The sequence below is a fragment of the Pelobates fuscus genome, chromosome 2 (genome assembly GCF_036172605.1).
Source record: "Pelobates fuscus isolate aPelFus1 chromosome 2, aPelFus1.pri, whole genome shotgun sequence".
Taxonomy (NCBI): Eukaryota; Metazoa; Chordata; class Amphibia; order Anura; family Pelobatidae; genus Pelobates; species Pelobates fuscus.
Window position 1 is genome coordinate 226,447,254 of NC_086318.1, and position 18,751 is coordinate 226,466,004.

Below are 18,751 nucleotides of genomic sequence, written 5' to 3' on the forward strand. Positions count from 1 at the left end.
ATTGTATATGAATGAAAATGAAACGAATGAAGTGAGTTTCACAATTAACACAAGCTTATAATCACATAAAAGGAGGAGAAGGGAGACTATAGATTATGACAAGAGCCAGGGAAAGGGAGTATCAGAAGATAAAAATAGGAGGATAGAATCGCCCCAGATAAAATAAAAGTCAGTAGAAGGGGGACTTAGCAGATAGATCTCGTGGCAGGACAAAGGGAAAGAACATCGTTACGCCTCTAGGAATAGGTCTGGCAAAAAGAAAAAGAAAAGGAAAAGAAACGGAGGAAAAAAAAGGGAAAAGAAGGGCAAAGAAGGGCAGAATAATATGAAGGATAGAGGGATTATAATAAAGAACAAAATGCCTACTACCCTGGTCCAGGGTCCTGCGACGGCAGCAGGGTTAAATATGAAGACTGTATACAGAACTTCATATTACGGTTTGAATGAGGTATTAGAAAGTTGGAGTTCCACCAGGAGGTCCAAATATATAGGACCGACCGGCGGAAGTATGAATGGGTCGGAGTGTCGGATGCTACCTGAGGGGAGGATAGAGGGGAGGAGGGTGTGGGGCGAGCTGCGGTAGTATGTCATTAAACATACTATCTATTAACGCAAGGGGCTTAAATTCAGGTCAGAAAAGAGGATATTTGTATAAATTATTGATTGACAGTAAAACAGATATTGGTTTCGTTCAAGAAACTCACTGGTCTAACTCAATGCCTAAACTATGGAACTATAAAAAATTTCCAGTGGTCCATAGATCTAATTTGGTGGGAAAGAGTAAGAAAAGAGGGGTGGCAATCCTTTTTTCAGGTAGCTTAAAATACGAGCTGATCCATGAGGAGACTGATCCTGGTGGCAGGTTTCTTATAGTGATAGTTCGAATTAATGATATTTTGTATACTTTAGTAAATGTTTATGCTCCTAATCAATCCCCATACAGATTTTTGGGAAATTTGATGCAAAAGATTGACCGCGTATCGTCTGGTAGCCTAATCATAGGGGGGGACTTCAACTGCATCATAGATGATAAAATAGATAGGAATAGAATCAAGTCCGTTTATACAGACGGCAAGCAAAGAACAGGCCTATCAAGGATGCAGACTATTATGGCAAAAAACTGTTTATATGATGCCTGGAGAACGTCTAATCCAGAAGCGAGAGATTACACGTTTTTCTCAAATGTTCATCAGACATACACTAGAATTGATTATTTTTTGGTAAAACCTGAAATTTTGGAGCGAGTTAAGAAAGTGTCAATTGGACCTATAACATGGTCCGACCACGCACCTGTAAGTTTAGTTATAAAAAACAATCCTGAATATAAATGTAGAGATAAATGGAGACTTAATGAAAATCTACTAAAATCAGAAACTAGTGTAGACGAACTACGCACTCAATCTAGAGAATTTTTTGAAAGTAACGACACAGGGGATGTCTCCAATGCCATGCTATGGTGTACTTTTAAATCATATATGAGAGGATGCCTCATAAAAATGGGCGCTACTATAAAAAAAAAGAAAGGAAAAGAGCTTAATGAGCTTTATATTGATTTGGCAAAACAAGAACGCCTACATAAACTCACCATAGATTATAAAATCTTGGAGGTTATTAAAGAGATTAGGGGAAAAATATTAGTAAGAACTCAAGAAAGGATTGATAAAGCTATGTTAACTCTAAAACAGAGATGGTACTATGGAAATAATAAAACAGGGAAAAGTCTTTCAAATAAATTAAAAAATAAAAATAAACTTCAATCTATAAACTACCGTATATACTCGAGTATAAGCCGACCCGAATATAAGCCGAGGCCCCTAATTTTATCCCAAAAAACTGGGAAAACTTATTGACTCGAGTATAAGACTAGGGTGGGAAATGCAGCAGCTACTGGTAAATTTCTAAATAAAATTAGATCCTAAAAAAAATATATTAATTGAATATTTATTTACAGTGTGTGTATAATGAATGCAGTGTGTGCGTATGTGTGTGTGTATGAGTGCAGCATGTGTGTATGAGTGCAGTGTGTGTATGAGTGCAGTGTGTGTGTGCATGAATGCAGTGTGTGTGTGTATGAATGCAGTGTGTGCAGGGCCGGTGCAAGGATATTTGCCGCCGTAGGCAAAAAACATTTTGCCGCCCCCTCCCTCCCCATATGTCCTGACTTCCCCTCCTCCTCCCTCAGTGGTCCTTACCTCCCCACCCCCGTGTTCCTTCACCCCCCCCCCCCAGTGGTCCTGACTCACCCCTCCCCTAGTGGTCCTTACCCTCCCCTCCCCTAGTGGTCCTTATCCCACCCCCTCCCTCTCATAGTGGTCCTTATCCCCCTTCTCCCTCCCATAGTGGTCCATATACCCCCCCTCCCTCCCATAGTGGTCCTTATACCCCCCTCCCTCCCATAGTGGTCCTTATCCCACCCCCTCCCATAGTGGTCCTTATACCCCCCCTCCCTCCCATAGTGGTCCTTATACCCCCCTCCCTCCAATAGTGGTCCTTATCCCCCCCCTCCCTCCCATAGTGGTCCTTATCCCCCCCCTCCCTCCCATAGTGGTCCTTATACCCCCCTCCCTCCCATAGTGGTCCTTATACCCCCCTCCCTCCCATAGTGGTCCTTATCCCCCCCCCTCCCTCCCATAGTGGTCCTTATCCCCCCCCTCCCTCCCATAGTGGTCCTTATCCCCCCCTCCCTCCCATAGTGGTCCTTATCCCCCCCCTCCCTCCCATAGTGGTCCTTATCCCCCCCCTCCCTCCCATAGTGGTCCTTATCCCCCCCCCCCTCCCTCCCATAGTGGTCCTTATCCCCCCCCTCCCTCCCATAGTGGTCTTATACCCCCCCTCCCTCCCATAGCGGTCCTTATCCCCCCCCCCCTCCCATAGTGGTCCTTATACCCCCCCCCCTCCCATAGTGGTCCTTATACCCCCCCCCTCCCATAGTGGTCCTTATACCCCTTTTTTTTTGTTATTATTAATTTTTATTTTATTATTATTATTTTTTTATTATTTCTTATTTAATTTATATTTTTTTTTTCGTCCCCCCTCCCTGCTTGATATATGGCAGGGAGGGGGGCTCTCCTTCCCTGGTGGTTCAGTGGCAGTTCAGTGGGGGGGGAGAGGGGGGCTGGCAGAGCTGTACTTACCTGTTCTGCAGCTCCTGTCAGCTCTTTCCTCCTCTGCGCCGTCCGTTCTTCTCTTCTGTCAGCTCACAGTGTAAATCTCGCGAGAGCCGCGGCTCTCGCGAGATTTACACTGGGAGCTGACCGAGGTGCTGACCGGACGGCGCAGAGGAGGAGAGAGCTGACAGGAGCTGCAGAACAGGTAAGTACAGCTCTGCCAGCCCCCCTCTCCCCCCAGTCTGTATTATGGCAATGCAAATTGCCATAATACAGACCTTGACTCGAGTATAAGCCGAGTTGGGGTTTTTCAGCCCAAAAAATGGGCTGAAAAACTCGGCTTATACTCGAGTATATACGGTATATAACCGTTGGAAGCAAAAAAATGATCTCTCCAACCCAAATAGCTAAAGCATTTGAAGACTATTATAAAAGCTTATACAATATAAAATTTAATGAGCCATCCGAGGGTGAAACAAAACAGTTTCTGGATAAATTGAGCTTACCAACAATATCAATGGAGAAATTGAGCCAACTAAATGCCCCCTTTTCTATTCAGGAGATTAGCAATACCATTAAAGCACTAACAGCAGGTAAAGCACCAGGCCCAGATGGCTTTTCTTTAATATTTTATAAAAAAATTAAGTGATATAATCTCTCCATATATATTAAGAACATTTGAAGATTTTGCTAATCATAAAGCCATCCCAACGGAATTACTCCAGGCCTCTATAATACCAATCCCTAAGACAGACAAGGACCCTACGTATACTTCAAATTACAGACCAATTTCTCTTATTAATCTGGATATCAAAGTATATTCTAGAATTCTGGCCGATAGATTAAAACAAATCATACCCAATATTGTACATATAGATCAGAGCGGATTTGTAGAGGGTAGGGGCACATCTGATAATATTAGGAAACTACAGAATGTCCTATATCATGCAGACCAAAGTTTGTCTCCCTTTGCGGTGGTTACCCTCGATGCCGAGAAGGCCTTCGATCGGGTTAACTGGAAGTACATGGAAGAAGTACTGAGGGCCTTCGGCATCAAGGGTTTCTTTAAGCAGTGCACAATGGCGCTATATAAGGATCCTCAAGCTAAAGTATCAGGATATATGTTTCAATCAAATTGGTTCCCTATTAGAAATGGGACGCGACAGGGATGCCCTCTGGCACCCCTGTTATATATCCTGTCCATAGAACCATTGGCAGCCGCGATTAGACAGAATGAAGACATCAGTGGGCTAAAAGTGAATAAGATCGAGAATAAAATTGCACTATATGCAGATGATGTCCTACTGACCCTAGCTGATCCTATTAGATCTATCCCAGCCGTATTTCGGCTTATCAACGTATTCGGTATACACTCAGGTTATAAAATAAATATAAATAAAACACAAATCTTGTTAAAAGGCCTGAGTGGACCAGGCGTAGATAAACTCAAAAAAGATTTTAAATGCGATTGGGAAGCAAAAAATATAAAATATTTAGGGGTAAAACTTTCTCTAGATTATAGAGAAATTGGAGAACTTAATTATACTGATATTGCCATCCACTTCAGGAATACCTTAAAAAACTGGCAGGGATTGGAACTTTCTTGGTTGGGTAGGATTGAAGCAGTAAATTTCTATCGCCTTCCTAAGTTGACATTTTTATTTAGTAACCTCCCGTTGAGGGTGACATACCAGACGATACGCGGTCTCCAAAGGCAATTATCAAATTACATTTGGCAAGATAGGAGACCTAGAGTCTCATTGGAAATATTACAGAGAGATTGGAAAGAAGGGGGGATCCGTTTCCCAGACATACAGAAATTATATATGAACAACATGGTAGCACACCTAATTAAGTGTGACAATTTTACAATGGCCAGACCAAACTGGTTAGACATTGAAAAATCAGATCTTGGTGACATGGAACCTCTATCGCTCTGGTGGTGCGATAGCGAACTTCTAAAAAATATAAGATCTAGCAACCCGATGAATAACACAATGATCTATATCGTTAAGCACTTGAAAAAGAAATATGGAACAAAACATATATCATTAAATGCCCCATTAACAACCCTAAAACTTTATATAAAGGATTTAATATACAAGAATGGGAAAATGGTGGAGTAGAAAGAATAGCGGAACTTTTAAATAATAACAAAATGTTGCTATTTCCAACACTACAATCTAAATATAATCTCCCTGCGAAGGAAATTTTTTAATTATTTAAGAATAAAATCCTTTACTATGGGGAAAGACTTTTCGGAAAGTTCCCTAATGGACCAGTTTGTAGCATTCCATTATAAAAAAAAAATCGCCTCCAGATATAATCAATTCGCAAGAAGCCAAAGGCAAATAGATAAAGCGCCAGCAATGTATAAATGGGAGCAAGAACTTAATTTTTCATCCTCGGTGGAGGACTGGCTGTTGGGTTTACAAGCCGTAAAAAGATATATACACGGGGTGAATATACAGGAAGTGTACTTCAAACTAGTATACCGTTGGTATCTGGTCCCTACTCGCCTTCACAGATTTCAACCCACACTCCTACCAGATTGTTGGAGATGCGGTAGGGAGTTGGGTTCATTCTCCCACATCTGGTGGGACTGTGAGGAGTTGAAACCTGTGAAATCAACCTTAGCGGAACTGGTAGACTTTATGTTTGAAGTTCGGACTGAGATCACGCCTCAAATGTTTTTGTTTCATTTAGATTTACCAAAAAGCAATATAAAATTAAAAATTCTTTGGATTCATATCTGTATGGCAATAAAAATAGTTATGGCCAGAAACTGGAGAAATATGGGTGCGTTAAACTGGCAGGATATATGTATACAAATGGAATACCAACGCAACATGGAAGCTGGGATAGCCAAGATATCTAAAGAAAAATATAATAAAGTATGGGTCCCTTGGATTAGATTTATTAATTACAATATGTAAACCCCCCCCCCCCCCCCCCCCCTCATAGAGATAGCTACCCGCAGGCAGTTGAGAGAATGGGAAGTAGGTATGGTCAAGATGTAATGTACGGTATGTTTGTATGTTTGTATGGCTGAAGATACAGCAGAATACTGGTAGATGTTCATTAAAGCACGGCCCGATTGGCATTTATAATTATTATCTATTGTATCGCTATTGTAAAGTTACTTTTGTACCGTGTTTAAAATTATATAGTTGATAGCTGTATCTGTACTTGAATGAACTTTAAAAAAAAAAATGAAAATAAAGATTTATATATAAAAAAAAAAAAAAAAAAAATTAAAATAAGGTGCCTCATTCCAGGACCCTATTTAGCCTCGACTTGCAGAGAGTCCAAGTAAGGAAGTATTTCCCAAGTAAGTGGATTAATCTCATAACAGCAAGCATTAGGCTGCTAGAGTAGGACCTGCAAGAATGGGGTACATTGACGTTGTGGCAGGCTTATGCAATATATAATCAAATAATGTAACTAAACCCCATTATTTTTGGCCTAGGTGAGGTGTTTAAATAAAACTATTACAATCTCTAAGATTTTAAATCATTGTTTAGTGAATAAGCGAGTGCGCTGGATTCTGTATTTTGTATATTTTGGCCCCAGCAGCACTCTATAATGTAAACATGTTCAGATGAGTGCAGCCCTCTTGGTTTCATATTATATATATATATATAAAGTAAATTAAGAATATATATATATATATATATATATATATATATATATATACAACACATACACATATATACACACACAAAAAATATATATCCATTTACAAAAATTACATAAATAATTTCATAAATATATATATATATATATATATATATATATATATACACATATATACACACACAAAAAAATATATATATCCATTTACAAAAATTACATAAATAATTTCATAAATATATAAATATATATATATATATATATATATATATAGTTCAAATATATATAAATAGGTATATATATTTAAATTCCACGTTCATATTTAGGTAATATTTTTACATAATTAAGTCATTTTATTGATCGCAATTTGAGGGACCTGCCTGACAACCCAGGCCGAAAGTCCAGAGAATTTATTTTAATGATGTCCCGAACAGTTCGCCAGGAACCGTTCGCCGGCGAACATAGCGTGTTCGCAGTCGTGAACACGCGCGATGTTCGGTCCGCCCCCTATTCGTCATGGAGGTGGGAGAGTCTGGGAGGGAGGGTCTGCTGCTGATTGGCTGGAATGTGTCTGCTGACTGTGAGGTACAGGGTCAAAGTTTACTCAATGATGACGAATAGGGGGCGGACCGAACATCACGCGTGTTCGCGACTGCGAACACGCTATGTTCGCCAGCGAACGGTTCCCGGAGAACTGTTCGGGACATCACTATTTATTTTGCTAGCACTGTATTTAACCCTGTAACTTTCTATGATACCCTAACACCTGTACATGGGGGGTACTATTTTACTCTGGAGACTTTGCTGAACACAATTAATTAATGTTTCAAAACAGTAAAACATATCACAGCGATGATCTAGTCAGCGAAAGTGAAGTTTTTTGTACACAAACGGCACTTTCAATGATGATATCATCGTTGTAAAATGTTTTGCTGTTTCGAAACACTAATATTTGTGTTCAGCGAAGTCTCCCGAGTATAACAGTACCCCCCCATGTTTTATAGTGTTTTTGAAAGTTACAGGGTCAAATATAAGGGTCTAATTTTTTACATTGAAATTTAGCAGATTGGTTATGTTGTCTTTGAGAGCATATGGTAGCCCAGCAATGAGAATTACCCCCATGATGGCATACCATTTGCAAAAGAAGACAACTCAAGGTATTTCAAATGAGGTATGTTCAGTCTTTTTTATTAGCCACTTAGTCACAAACACTGGCCAAAGTTGCCATTCATAATAGTTTTTTGCATTTTTTAACACACAAACAAATATAAATGCTAACTTTGGCCAGTGTTTGTGACTAAGTGGCTACTGAAAAGACTTGGACATACCCCATATTGAATACCCTGGGTTGTCTACTTTAAAAAAAATATGTACATGTAAGGTGTGATTCAGATATTTCTGACAGAGAAGCGTGTTACAATGTCACTATTGATAAATTTTAAAAATATATATTTTGAAACAGCAATATCCTACTTGCATTTATAGCCCTATAACTTGCAAAAAAAGCATGTAAACACTGGGTGTTTTTAAACTCAGGACAACATTTTGAATCTATTTAGCAGTTGTTTTTGTCATTAGCTTTTGTAGATAGGTAAAAGATTTTTCAAGTAAAACTTTTTTATTTTCCCAATTTTTCACTATATATTTTTTTTTTTAAGTAAATTATACATCATGATACAAATAATGGTATGTAAAGAAAGCCTTCTTGTCTTTAAAAAAAAAAAAAAAATAGAATTTAAATGGGAACAGTAAATGAGAGAGAAGAAAATTACAGCTAAATACAAACACCACAAAAGTGTTAAAACAGCTCTGGTCCTTAACGTACAACGTGGCCAAAACAGTCCGGTCCTGAAGTGGTTAAAGTTCAATTTACAGAGCATAAAATAAAAACTTTTAAAATAAGTTACATCTGATTGAAAGTGAAACAATTTCTTTTCATGCAGGCTATGTGAGTCACAGTCAGTGAGGTGTGGCTACACCTGCATAAACAGAAACAAAAGTGATTTAACCCCTAAATGGTGGAGAATTGAGCGGTGAGACTTGAGGGTCATGACCTATACACCAAAACTGCTTCATTAAGCTTAAGTTGTTTTGATGACTATAATGTCCCTTTAACCTCATTTAGGTGGTCTGATTGCAGCGTCTATGTTCCATTTGAGAAAACCTCAGTGAAACAACGCTAGACATACACACGCTTTAAATGAGGACATCCAGTGTCCATAGTCAATAGTCATAGTCATCCATAGTCAATGCATTCCTATAGGAAAGGCATTGTGTGTGTGCAATGCTGGTCACGAATGCACATTTGGCTCCCCCCATCGCCTGACATTGGAGGAGGTGCCCGACCCAGCGCAGAGACACATTCCGTTGGGACCAAGTAAGTGTTTAAAGTTTTGTTTTTTGAACTCTTCACATGGTTAGGGGACCTTAAAGTGGTTGTAATGCTCACACTGGAGGGCTAATATATATATATATATATATATATATATATATATATAGAGAGAGAGAGAGAGAGAGAGAGAGAGAGAGAGAGAGAGAGAGAGAGAGAGAGAGAGAGAGAGAGAGAGAGAGAGAGAGAGAGAGAGAGAGAGAGAGAGAGAGAGAGAGAGAGAGAGAGAGAGAGAGGAGAGAGAGAAGAGAGAGAGAGAGAGAGAGAGAGATAAATATAATCAAACATGGGTTATGACAGGCTTTTATGATTTTTTTTTTAGGGGGCTGCCTGCTGGCTTTCATATAACACATGAGATGTTCTTGTGTATGGTCTTAATTGGATACAAAATGTCTAAATATTACTTTTTTTTGTGAAAAGATCTCGTTAATCATGCCACTCAAAACAACGATTTATATAATTCAATCCTTTTTCTGTCGTTCCAATTTACCAAGTCATTTGCATTCTTTAGAGAAAGATATCCTCTATCCACATACTCACCAGAGGTGGAGCTGGTTTTGATTGGTTTGTGGAACCCCAGCAAGTGAATGGAGGTGACTCAGGAGTTGCACTCGATAGTGAGGCTGGATATGGTGCATTCGGTAGCTGAACATTTCCAGGAGGGTGTGAAGGATTCCCCATGCATGTGATTTAAAAACAGTAGGCAAGAGCTGGCCTAAACAAATTAACATGTTAATTAAAATCATTTTATGCAAGGACTGTAAACGTTTAAAGATCAGTCACCTTCCAACACCTCTTCATAGGACTTTTATGGAAAAGCATTATTATACTCAAAATATAACATTACACAATTGTCATAAGGGGCTTGATAATTTGATTCTTTAAGTTTTGGGATATGGATAATACTCAGTTGGTCTGACAATCTAAATCACTCATTTCATTACCACATGAGGACACTAAATAGGGCGAATGCATATGAAAAGTATTGAATTTATCACTTTTCTATGCGAAGCAGTGGACTGACCAAGCTCAGCAATTGCAATTCACACGCCTGGTGTTCTCAATGCTTTTCTATGAAAAGCATCTGATTTATCTGATTTGACAAACAGAGTTGATAACTTCACTGGATTACGAGCAGAAGGGGGAAGGGGGTTGTAACTTTTTTTATTCTAATATGGAAGGCACAGTAATCTCAAATACAAAATATACAACTTTAAAGTTGCAAATGAACGTTCAATTTTAACATTAATGTGTTCCTTTAACCCCTTAAGGACCAAAAATGGAATGTGTCCTTAAGGGGTTAAACCAGGTGTTCGCAATTATTTTTTCCCGTGGATACCCTTTGACAGTGTAAAATTTATTATCAAGGTAATGTCATCTGTATATCCACACAATGTAAACCTTGTGCTGTGTCTCACTATTCTGCAGTGCTAATGTATTACAATCAGAAAGCTGAAAGATTTCTCATCATTACCAAATTTTAACAAGAGTTTATCATTTATAGAAAGTTGAAAGAAAAGATTTATCACATAGACCAGTGGTTCCCAAACCAGACTTCATTGCCAACTACCAATCCAGGATTTATGAATTTCCATGTTTCATTCCAAGGGACATCATGACAAAACCTGGACTGTTGATGGATCTTGCAGACTGGTTTTGGAAACACTGACATAGCCTACTAGATCTATTTTATTTTACACCAGACCACAGGTGTGACATTGTAGTAATTCGGCATTAGTGCTAGGTGGCTTTTGTGAGCAGGAAAGCTGGTGAATTGCTTGCTTTGCTTGAGTCCTAATGTCTCACATTATCAATCATTGTAAAAGTTATCTATGCTACCATTACGGTTTTAAAAATGTGAACTTTATTACATAGAGTTTATGCATTTCAAGCAAAATGAAAATCACAAAATCAATTTAATTAAATAGTCAAAACCAAGGAAAACTTACTGATGAATCCCTTGATGCCGAGGGACTCTATTTCCATATAAACCAACAAGCGACTGTATGTTTCCACTAGTGCTGGAGCCAAAGCAAGGCTGGATTTTGGCATGGGCCAGTTTAATCACTCGGGTAGCAATGCTGTGGATGAGGCTGTTGGTGGGAGGGAACATATATTTTAAGGAAATACATTATCTACATAAAACATGTATGACATCAATATCACATATGTACTAATTAATTATTGCAAGGGATATACCAAAATTGTGCACTATACCATAACAATTTTATATTATATGCTTCAAATTAAGAGTAAGAATGAGACACAGAAAAGGTCTGGAGGTAATAGACACACAAAGGGGGTTATAAGACACACTAAAAGGGAATAAAATGCACTAGAGCACAAAAGGGTTAAGAAATTCAAATTACAACCAGACAGGCTAAGATGCTTTTTTTTTTTTAAGGTGGGCGGCAAAATGCACCTTCGCCTGTGTAGTTAAAAATCGTAGCACCGCCCCTGCAGCCACAGAAAATCTGAGCGGGGTTAGAAGGGTGGGGCTGGGGGGGAGGAGGAGAGAGGGGGCTCCCAAGGCAGGATCACAACTTTTTGATGTACCTCAACGGAAAAAAAAATAATTCATTATATATCTACTAAACAGTGATTTGTATTTATTTTGTATTTGGGCAGTGGGAGTGTTTATTTTAGAATGGAAGGATGTAGAAGTGGAAACTTTATCCATAGTCACAATCTGTCAAACACCAATTCCTTCATGAAACAAAAACGTATGTACATTTCCTAATTGCTATAGAATAAAATTCAAAAACAAGCCAAAAAACTGTTTTTTCTACTAGTGTCAATATAAAGGGACACTCCTAGCATCAAAACAGCTTCAGCATAATGAAGGAGTTTAGATATATAGATTATCCTTGAAGTCTCATTGCTCAATTATATGCCACACCTCCCATGGCTTTAACTCACACAGCCTCCATGAAAGAAAATAGTGTGTTTAATTTAGAAGTTTGTATTTCATCTGACCAACTGCTGCTTATCCTAACTTGCCTGATGCTGTATGTTCCCACAAAGAACACATAGCAATTGAACATGGCTGCTACATATAAATGAATTATATATATATATATATATATATATATATATATATATATATTTTTTTTTTTTTTTTTTTTTTCATTAAATGTAATAAACTATTAAAAAACAAGAAGTGAAAATTTGATGACAGCTGGAATTCAGATTTCACATCCTTTCAGCGATAAATCTTTTAAAAAAAATCTTTTAATATACCTTTATCTTCCCAGACATTGTCTACAGTTTATATGACAGCATGCACATAGGATAACTATGCAAGTAATTAGAGTGTTTCAGGGCATAATGTACCTCATTTTTGCATGAACAGTTAGCGAGTCCAAGAGATTCATTGGCAGTGGGGTTATGGAGCCTGAAGCCATGCAATTTGTCCCGGGTAGCGGTATCCTCATACTTCCATTGCCATAAATTGTTTCCACAAGAACTCCCATGGGCAATGTAAAACATTCAGAGTTTGTGGAATATGCATTACACAGTAAAGCTATTTTATAGTCATTCATCTGCAAGCTCTTATTTCTCAAACTTTGCTGCAAGAACCTGTACAAGTAGAGAGAAGAGTGAATTATTAAAAAAAAAATAATAATTTAAGTGGGCAGTTTAATCCTCTTTTACCTTTGCTCACAGAGCTAAACATTCTTTATGAATAAACTGAGAAAAAAATAATATATAAATATATATATATATATATATATATAAAATATTTTTTACAACTATGATGGTCCAAAATAATCTTAATTGTGCAAGTGAGTTAAGATGTTAATCTCTGGCATAAAAAGGCAATACAAAAGTGGCTCTTTAAAACCCCTTAAGGACACATGACATGTGTGACATGTCATGATTCCCTTTTATTCCAGAAGTTTGGTCCTTAAGGGGTTGGTCCTTAAGAGAGTCAGCTAATATGTATATCATGCAGTCGTGAAATTTCAACTGCTTTTAGAAACTTTAGTCCAGGATTAGGCAACCTTTTGCACTCCAGATGTTGTGGACTACATCTTCCCTGATGCTTTGCCTGCATTATAGGATATGTAGTCCACAACATTTGTAGTGGTGCAAAAGGTTGCCTATCCCTGCTTTAGTCAGTAAGAAACCATGGTGGCTGCAGCTTCACAATAGCTTAAGAACTACATAGAAAGCTCGGCAAAACATCAACAGAGTTGAAGACAGACAGACACTATGAATTCTACGGGTTTACATATCAGGACATAACAATCATCTCTTCCTTAGTAGGTTTTAAAATTAGGTAAATACAACCTCAAATGAACAACACATTTCATATTACACTGTATCATTAAATATATATTTTTTTAACCCCTTAAGGACCAAACTTCTGGAATAAAAGGGAATCATGACGTGTCAGACATGTCATGTGTCCTTAAGGGGTTAAAGTAAAAATGGAGAAGCCATGTTTGAAAAACTAAGTACAGCCTCCCTGCTTCCATAGTAATTAAGAGGCAAGATTGATCATCAAAAAGTGCTCTATAAAAGCTGAAGTTTTAGCAGTTTGCTGGTCTTGAGTGTTCAGGTGTGTTTTAAGGAGGAAAGACATCAGCAATGATCTTAGAGAATCAATTGTTGCTGCCCATCAAACTGGGAAGGGTTATAAGGCAATTTTGAAACAATTTAAAGTCCATCATTCTACATCGAAAAAGATTATACAAAAGTTGAAAACATTAAAGACAGCTGACAATCTTCCTACGAGTCCCAGCAAATTCACCACAAGGTCAAACTGTGCAATGCTCAGAGAAATTGCAACAAAAAAAAAGAGTTGCGTCTCAGACAAAATAGGCCTCAGTTGGCATGTTAAATGTTTAAGTTCATGACAGAACAATTAGAAAAAGACCCAGCATGGTGTGTTTGGAAGGGTTGCCAGGAGAAAGCTTCTTCTCTCTAAAAAGAAAATGGCAGCATGGCTTAGGTTTGCAAATTTGCATCTGAACAAACCACAAGACTTCTGGAACAATGTCCTTTGGAGAGATGAGGCCAAAGTGATAATGTTTGGCCATTATACACAACGCCACAATTGGCGAAAACTAAACATAGGATATCAGCACAAACACCTAATTTCAACTGTCAAGCACGGTGGTGGAGGGGTGATGATTTGGGTTTGTTTTTTAGCTACAGGACCTGGGAACTTTGCAAACATTAAGTTGACCATTAACTCCTCTGTATACTGAAGTATTATAGATTCAAATGTAAGGCCATCTGTCAGACAGCTCAAGCCTGGTAAAAATTGGGTCATACAACAGGACAATGATCCCAAGTGCACAAGCAAATCTACAACAGAATGCCTGAAGTCAAAGTCCAGACCTCAACCCTATTGAAATGTGGTGGGACCTTAAGAGAGCTGTGCATAAACAAATGCCAAGTACTCAATGAACTGAAGCAACTTGTAAAAAAAGAGCCAAAATTCCTCTGCAACGATGTGAGAGATTGATAAAAGTCATACAGAAAATGATTATTTCAAGTCATTGCTGCTAAAGGTGGTTCTACAAACTATTGAATCATAAGGTGTACTCTGTTTTTCCTCACATGGCTTCTCCATTGTAACTGTATTTTTGTTAACTAAATAATGACACTGTGTAATATTTCATGTGTTGGGCTTCATCTGAGATTGTATTTACCCAATTTTGAGACCAGCTAAGGAAAAGATGATGTCCTGATATGTAAAACTATGGAATTCAAAGAGGGTGTACTTTTTTTCCGATGGATATATGAATATATATATATATGCCCTGCTCATGAAAACTGGTGATTTACCACAACACTTTATTATTGCTATCAAAAGATTGAAAATGAAGTTGAAAATTAACTATAACAAAACGTGGCATCAATGGTTATTCAGTAACACAAGTGACATCAAATAAGATAGTGGTTCAGGGTCTCATACTCATGATGAAGTTTTAGTGAATGAGGAATCGGAATCTGCAGTTTGGAATTGTCATTCTGAGCTTTTCGATTCAGGTGGATCCATATACAGGTCATGGCAAAGGAGTGCGTGGACTGAGGTTTGGTGATATCAGGAACAGGAATGCACTGCAAAATAATCGGAAGGCATGCTTGTGGAGTCAACAAATAACAGTATGTACGAAGGATATCAGTGACTTGTCCTAGCTTTACCAATATTTAAGATAAACCTTAACAACACCTACATTTCAAATTAAAACCGAACAGTGGATGTTGTGTATAAAAAGTATGATATATAAAAAGTGGTGCAAAGACCTAAAAAGGGCACCTTGTAATGGGCCTACTGGTTTCCATAGAGATTAACCAACCTCTAGTACTTTAAAAAGTCTCATAATTTCAAATGTGGTCTAAACTAAAACCCCTACTTGTCTGAACATTTCTATTTTGTTTCACATGGGCTATAATGTTGCCATTTTAGATGAGCACTATAGCAGAAGAAAGGTGGCTCTGTCTGAGGTGAAGTCAACAGACATTTATTATGAAGACGTGTCAATCACTTTGACATTACAATTAATTTAAATAAATTTTACAAAGTTAATTGTTAAAATTATTTTTATTTTTTTATTTTATAGTGTTTCTTAAAATCTGTGGTAAAAGAAAGCATCCTGCTGAGACGTGAAATGAGAGGTGTCCATTTTATATATATATATATATATATATTTATAAATTAAAAGAGTTTAACACTCTCTTATAATGACAACATCTGAACCAAAGCTTACCTCTTTCTCTGGATATAAGAGATCAAAGAGCTTCATGACTGGGAGAAAGTCTGCCAACGCATTCTTCTGTATGCTTCCAGAAATGAATTGTAGCAGGACCCACATCAGGTGATCTCTGCCTTTAATAAGGCCTCGGCCTGCCAACTGCAAGAAAGTATTTAAGCATCCAGACACACTGAGCATGCTTTTCACTTGTAAATTACTGCTGATATGGAAGAATATCCAAGGTGGCAAAACCCATAAACACACTATTTACACCACTCCTCATAAAAGGTACATACCAATTAATATTTTTTAAAGTATACACATCATTTGGTCTAAACAAAGTGGATCAATGGGACAAGAGTTTGACAAATCAATAAATAACTTACATAAACTTTTACTCACACCCACAATCAATCATGCCACATGATTCAAAAGCATTCACACATACACAATAATAGAAAAACTCTCAAACCTATAAACACATGCCTACCAGATACATTACATTCCCTTTCCTTCTCGGTTTGTTGTGAGATGGGAAGCAGAGATCTGAAGATCTACCACAATTACCCTTGTGTGTCTAGTGCATGAGTGGGCTTTCTCTGTATTCTCTGGCAGCAGAGGAAGCTTCAGACACCACCTAGTAAGGCTGTGTGCAACCTAAAATAACAAGGAAAGGATGTGATGTGCATATCACTTCCAGCTGTGCTAAATTACAAGAGCATACAGAGACAGCCCAGTCACATGAAGTCTATGTGGGCCATTCCAAAGAGTGTTTTTATCTCTCTGACCGAGAACTGAGAAAAAATGTTTAGCGCTAGCTACCATTTCTATATGGGCATGGTGACCTAGTTCTTGACTACTGAGTAGTCAAGCCCTGTAAGAAGTGAACATTTCACAGTAACATATCAAATCATTAAAATTTTTCGAATGTAGGAGAAGCGCACTAAAAGTGTGAATATGTATATTTGATATCTTCATTCATATCACTGTGAATCTTTACTATTAAATATAACATTACTGACATAATTCCCTACCAATTTGTCTGAAGGCATAGATGAAATGTCACTGTCTTATCAGTGTTTCATAACCAATCAGAACTGATTATTGCAGCCAAGTACCCCAATATCAACATTCTGCAAAGTATATACCTTTTGATGGAGAGACAAAACCATGTGTGGAAAACTGGCAAACTGAAATAGCACAAAGAAAATGAGCTGGCTGGAGAGATGCTGCCATAGCAGCTGGCTGGTTCCCCCATCGTCAAACTTCTCCTCTGTCTCAGAGCGCTCCATGGCATATACCACCAGATCGACCAACTGGTCCTCTAGCACAGGACAGCGTTGCTTGTGCTGAAAGGAAGAAATCATACAACACAGTATTCCAAAAGCGCTGCACACCAGGCGACAAAGAAAGCAAACTGTGCACGTAGCCAGAAGAGGCCAGGAAGCATGAAATGGTAGGACAGATGACAAATGTTTATCAAAGCTGCATTTAAGGTAACATATACTCAAAGTGGTTATATTTTTTGTTTACCAAAAACGTAGAAGCATGCATTCTCCAGAATATAGTCTTGTATAACATATAGAGATGACATCGGTCTCAGTACAGTAGGAAAAAGGGCCAAAAAACAATTGGCAGTCGGCAGAGGAAGAAAATACAAACAAATAAGGAAAAAAAAATGGTAACTATAAAAAATAAAAACAAGGGAAAAGGCAAGTCATAGATAATAAAATATAGAGTGGAGGGAGAATTAAAAATAAAATGAAGGTCAATGGGGGGGGATAGGGAAAGACTAGAAAGAACAAGAAAGGAAAAAAATAGGACAATAGTTTTCTTAAAAGAGAAAGTGGAACATAAAAAGAATAAAGTTAACTCTAGATAAGAGGGTTAAGTATAGAAAATAAAAAATAAAATAATTGGGGTCTTGTATGTTATCAAGGGGTTTCAAGACGTTTGCTTCTATGTATACATCAATAAAATTTGTTTCAATGATATCTGAGGTTTGCATGAGAGTGTTTTTTGGGGGAGGGGGTTATTATAAGTGTTTGGAATTATTTTAAAATATAGTAAGACTTCATAAATAAGCAATTATAAAAGTAAGGAACAGTTACTTTATTTCACACTTAGCCAAGTGTGGAAGTCTGTGATGTCAGTATGTATGGAGATATACAAAACTGAACTGTACTTGTTACCATAATGCAGCTTTCATTGGAAACGTTAAACACATAAAAGATGATAAGCAGCTTAAGGCTAAAAAAAGAAAAAAGAAAATGTAATGTCCCTTTCCAAAGGCAAAATTAATAGTATATGTTTTACCGCAAAGATATATAGGAAGCAAAAACAGGAAAAATGTAAAAAAAAAAAACAATCTGTAAAATTTTGAATTTAATATTAGAATGCACTTTAAAGGTTATCTACAAACCTATTGCAAAATATTTATAATCTTATACACGCATAGGTTTGTCCTCTTTTGCCATAAAAAAAGGGATAAAAAAAAATAAATGAAAATTGAATTGAAATGTGTGTGACAACAACCCCTGACATGCTCTCTGCTGGCGGAGAAACATACTGAGATGAGATGCTGACAGCATTTTGGGAAGACATGCTGTGACAAGTAGTAATGCGTAGTCCTAAGGACCTGCCAAAACTGCACCCCCCCCATCAACCAGAGGTCAGGCCAAAAATAGCAATATGAACACAACACATAATGCAATTATACTCAACCTGTGGCTCTGAAGCCACTGGCAGATCTTCGACAATATTTTTCAGGACTCTAGAAACTATTCTACGTACTGTAACCTTGTTTCTTAAGTAGGTTGGAATGCATCCACCAAGATCAGCTGCAAGTTATACTATAAAATACTGAAATTTAATAGAATGCACTGTTTAAACAAATCACTGATAATGTATTA

The 18,751-nt window shown here is 37.6% G+C and overlaps 1 protein-coding gene across 1 annotated transcript in view; it reads right to left on the bottom strand.

The window, feature by feature from the left end:
- Positions 1-18,751, bottom strand: part of LOC134587104 (mediator of RNA polymerase II transcription subunit 23-like) — a 92,181-nt gene that overhangs the window by 31,866 nt on the left and 41,564 nt on the right. Inside the window, 7 exon segments of the mRNA XM_063443230.1 lie at positions 9,670-9,844; positions 11,079-11,175; positions 11,177-11,222; positions 12,463-12,708; positions 15,059-15,204; positions 15,855-15,998; positions 16,988-17,188. Coding sequence (XP_063299300.1) covers positions 9,670-9,844; positions 11,079-11,175; positions 11,177-11,222; positions 12,463-12,708; positions 15,059-15,204; positions 15,855-15,998; positions 16,988-17,188 — 1,055 coding nt within the window.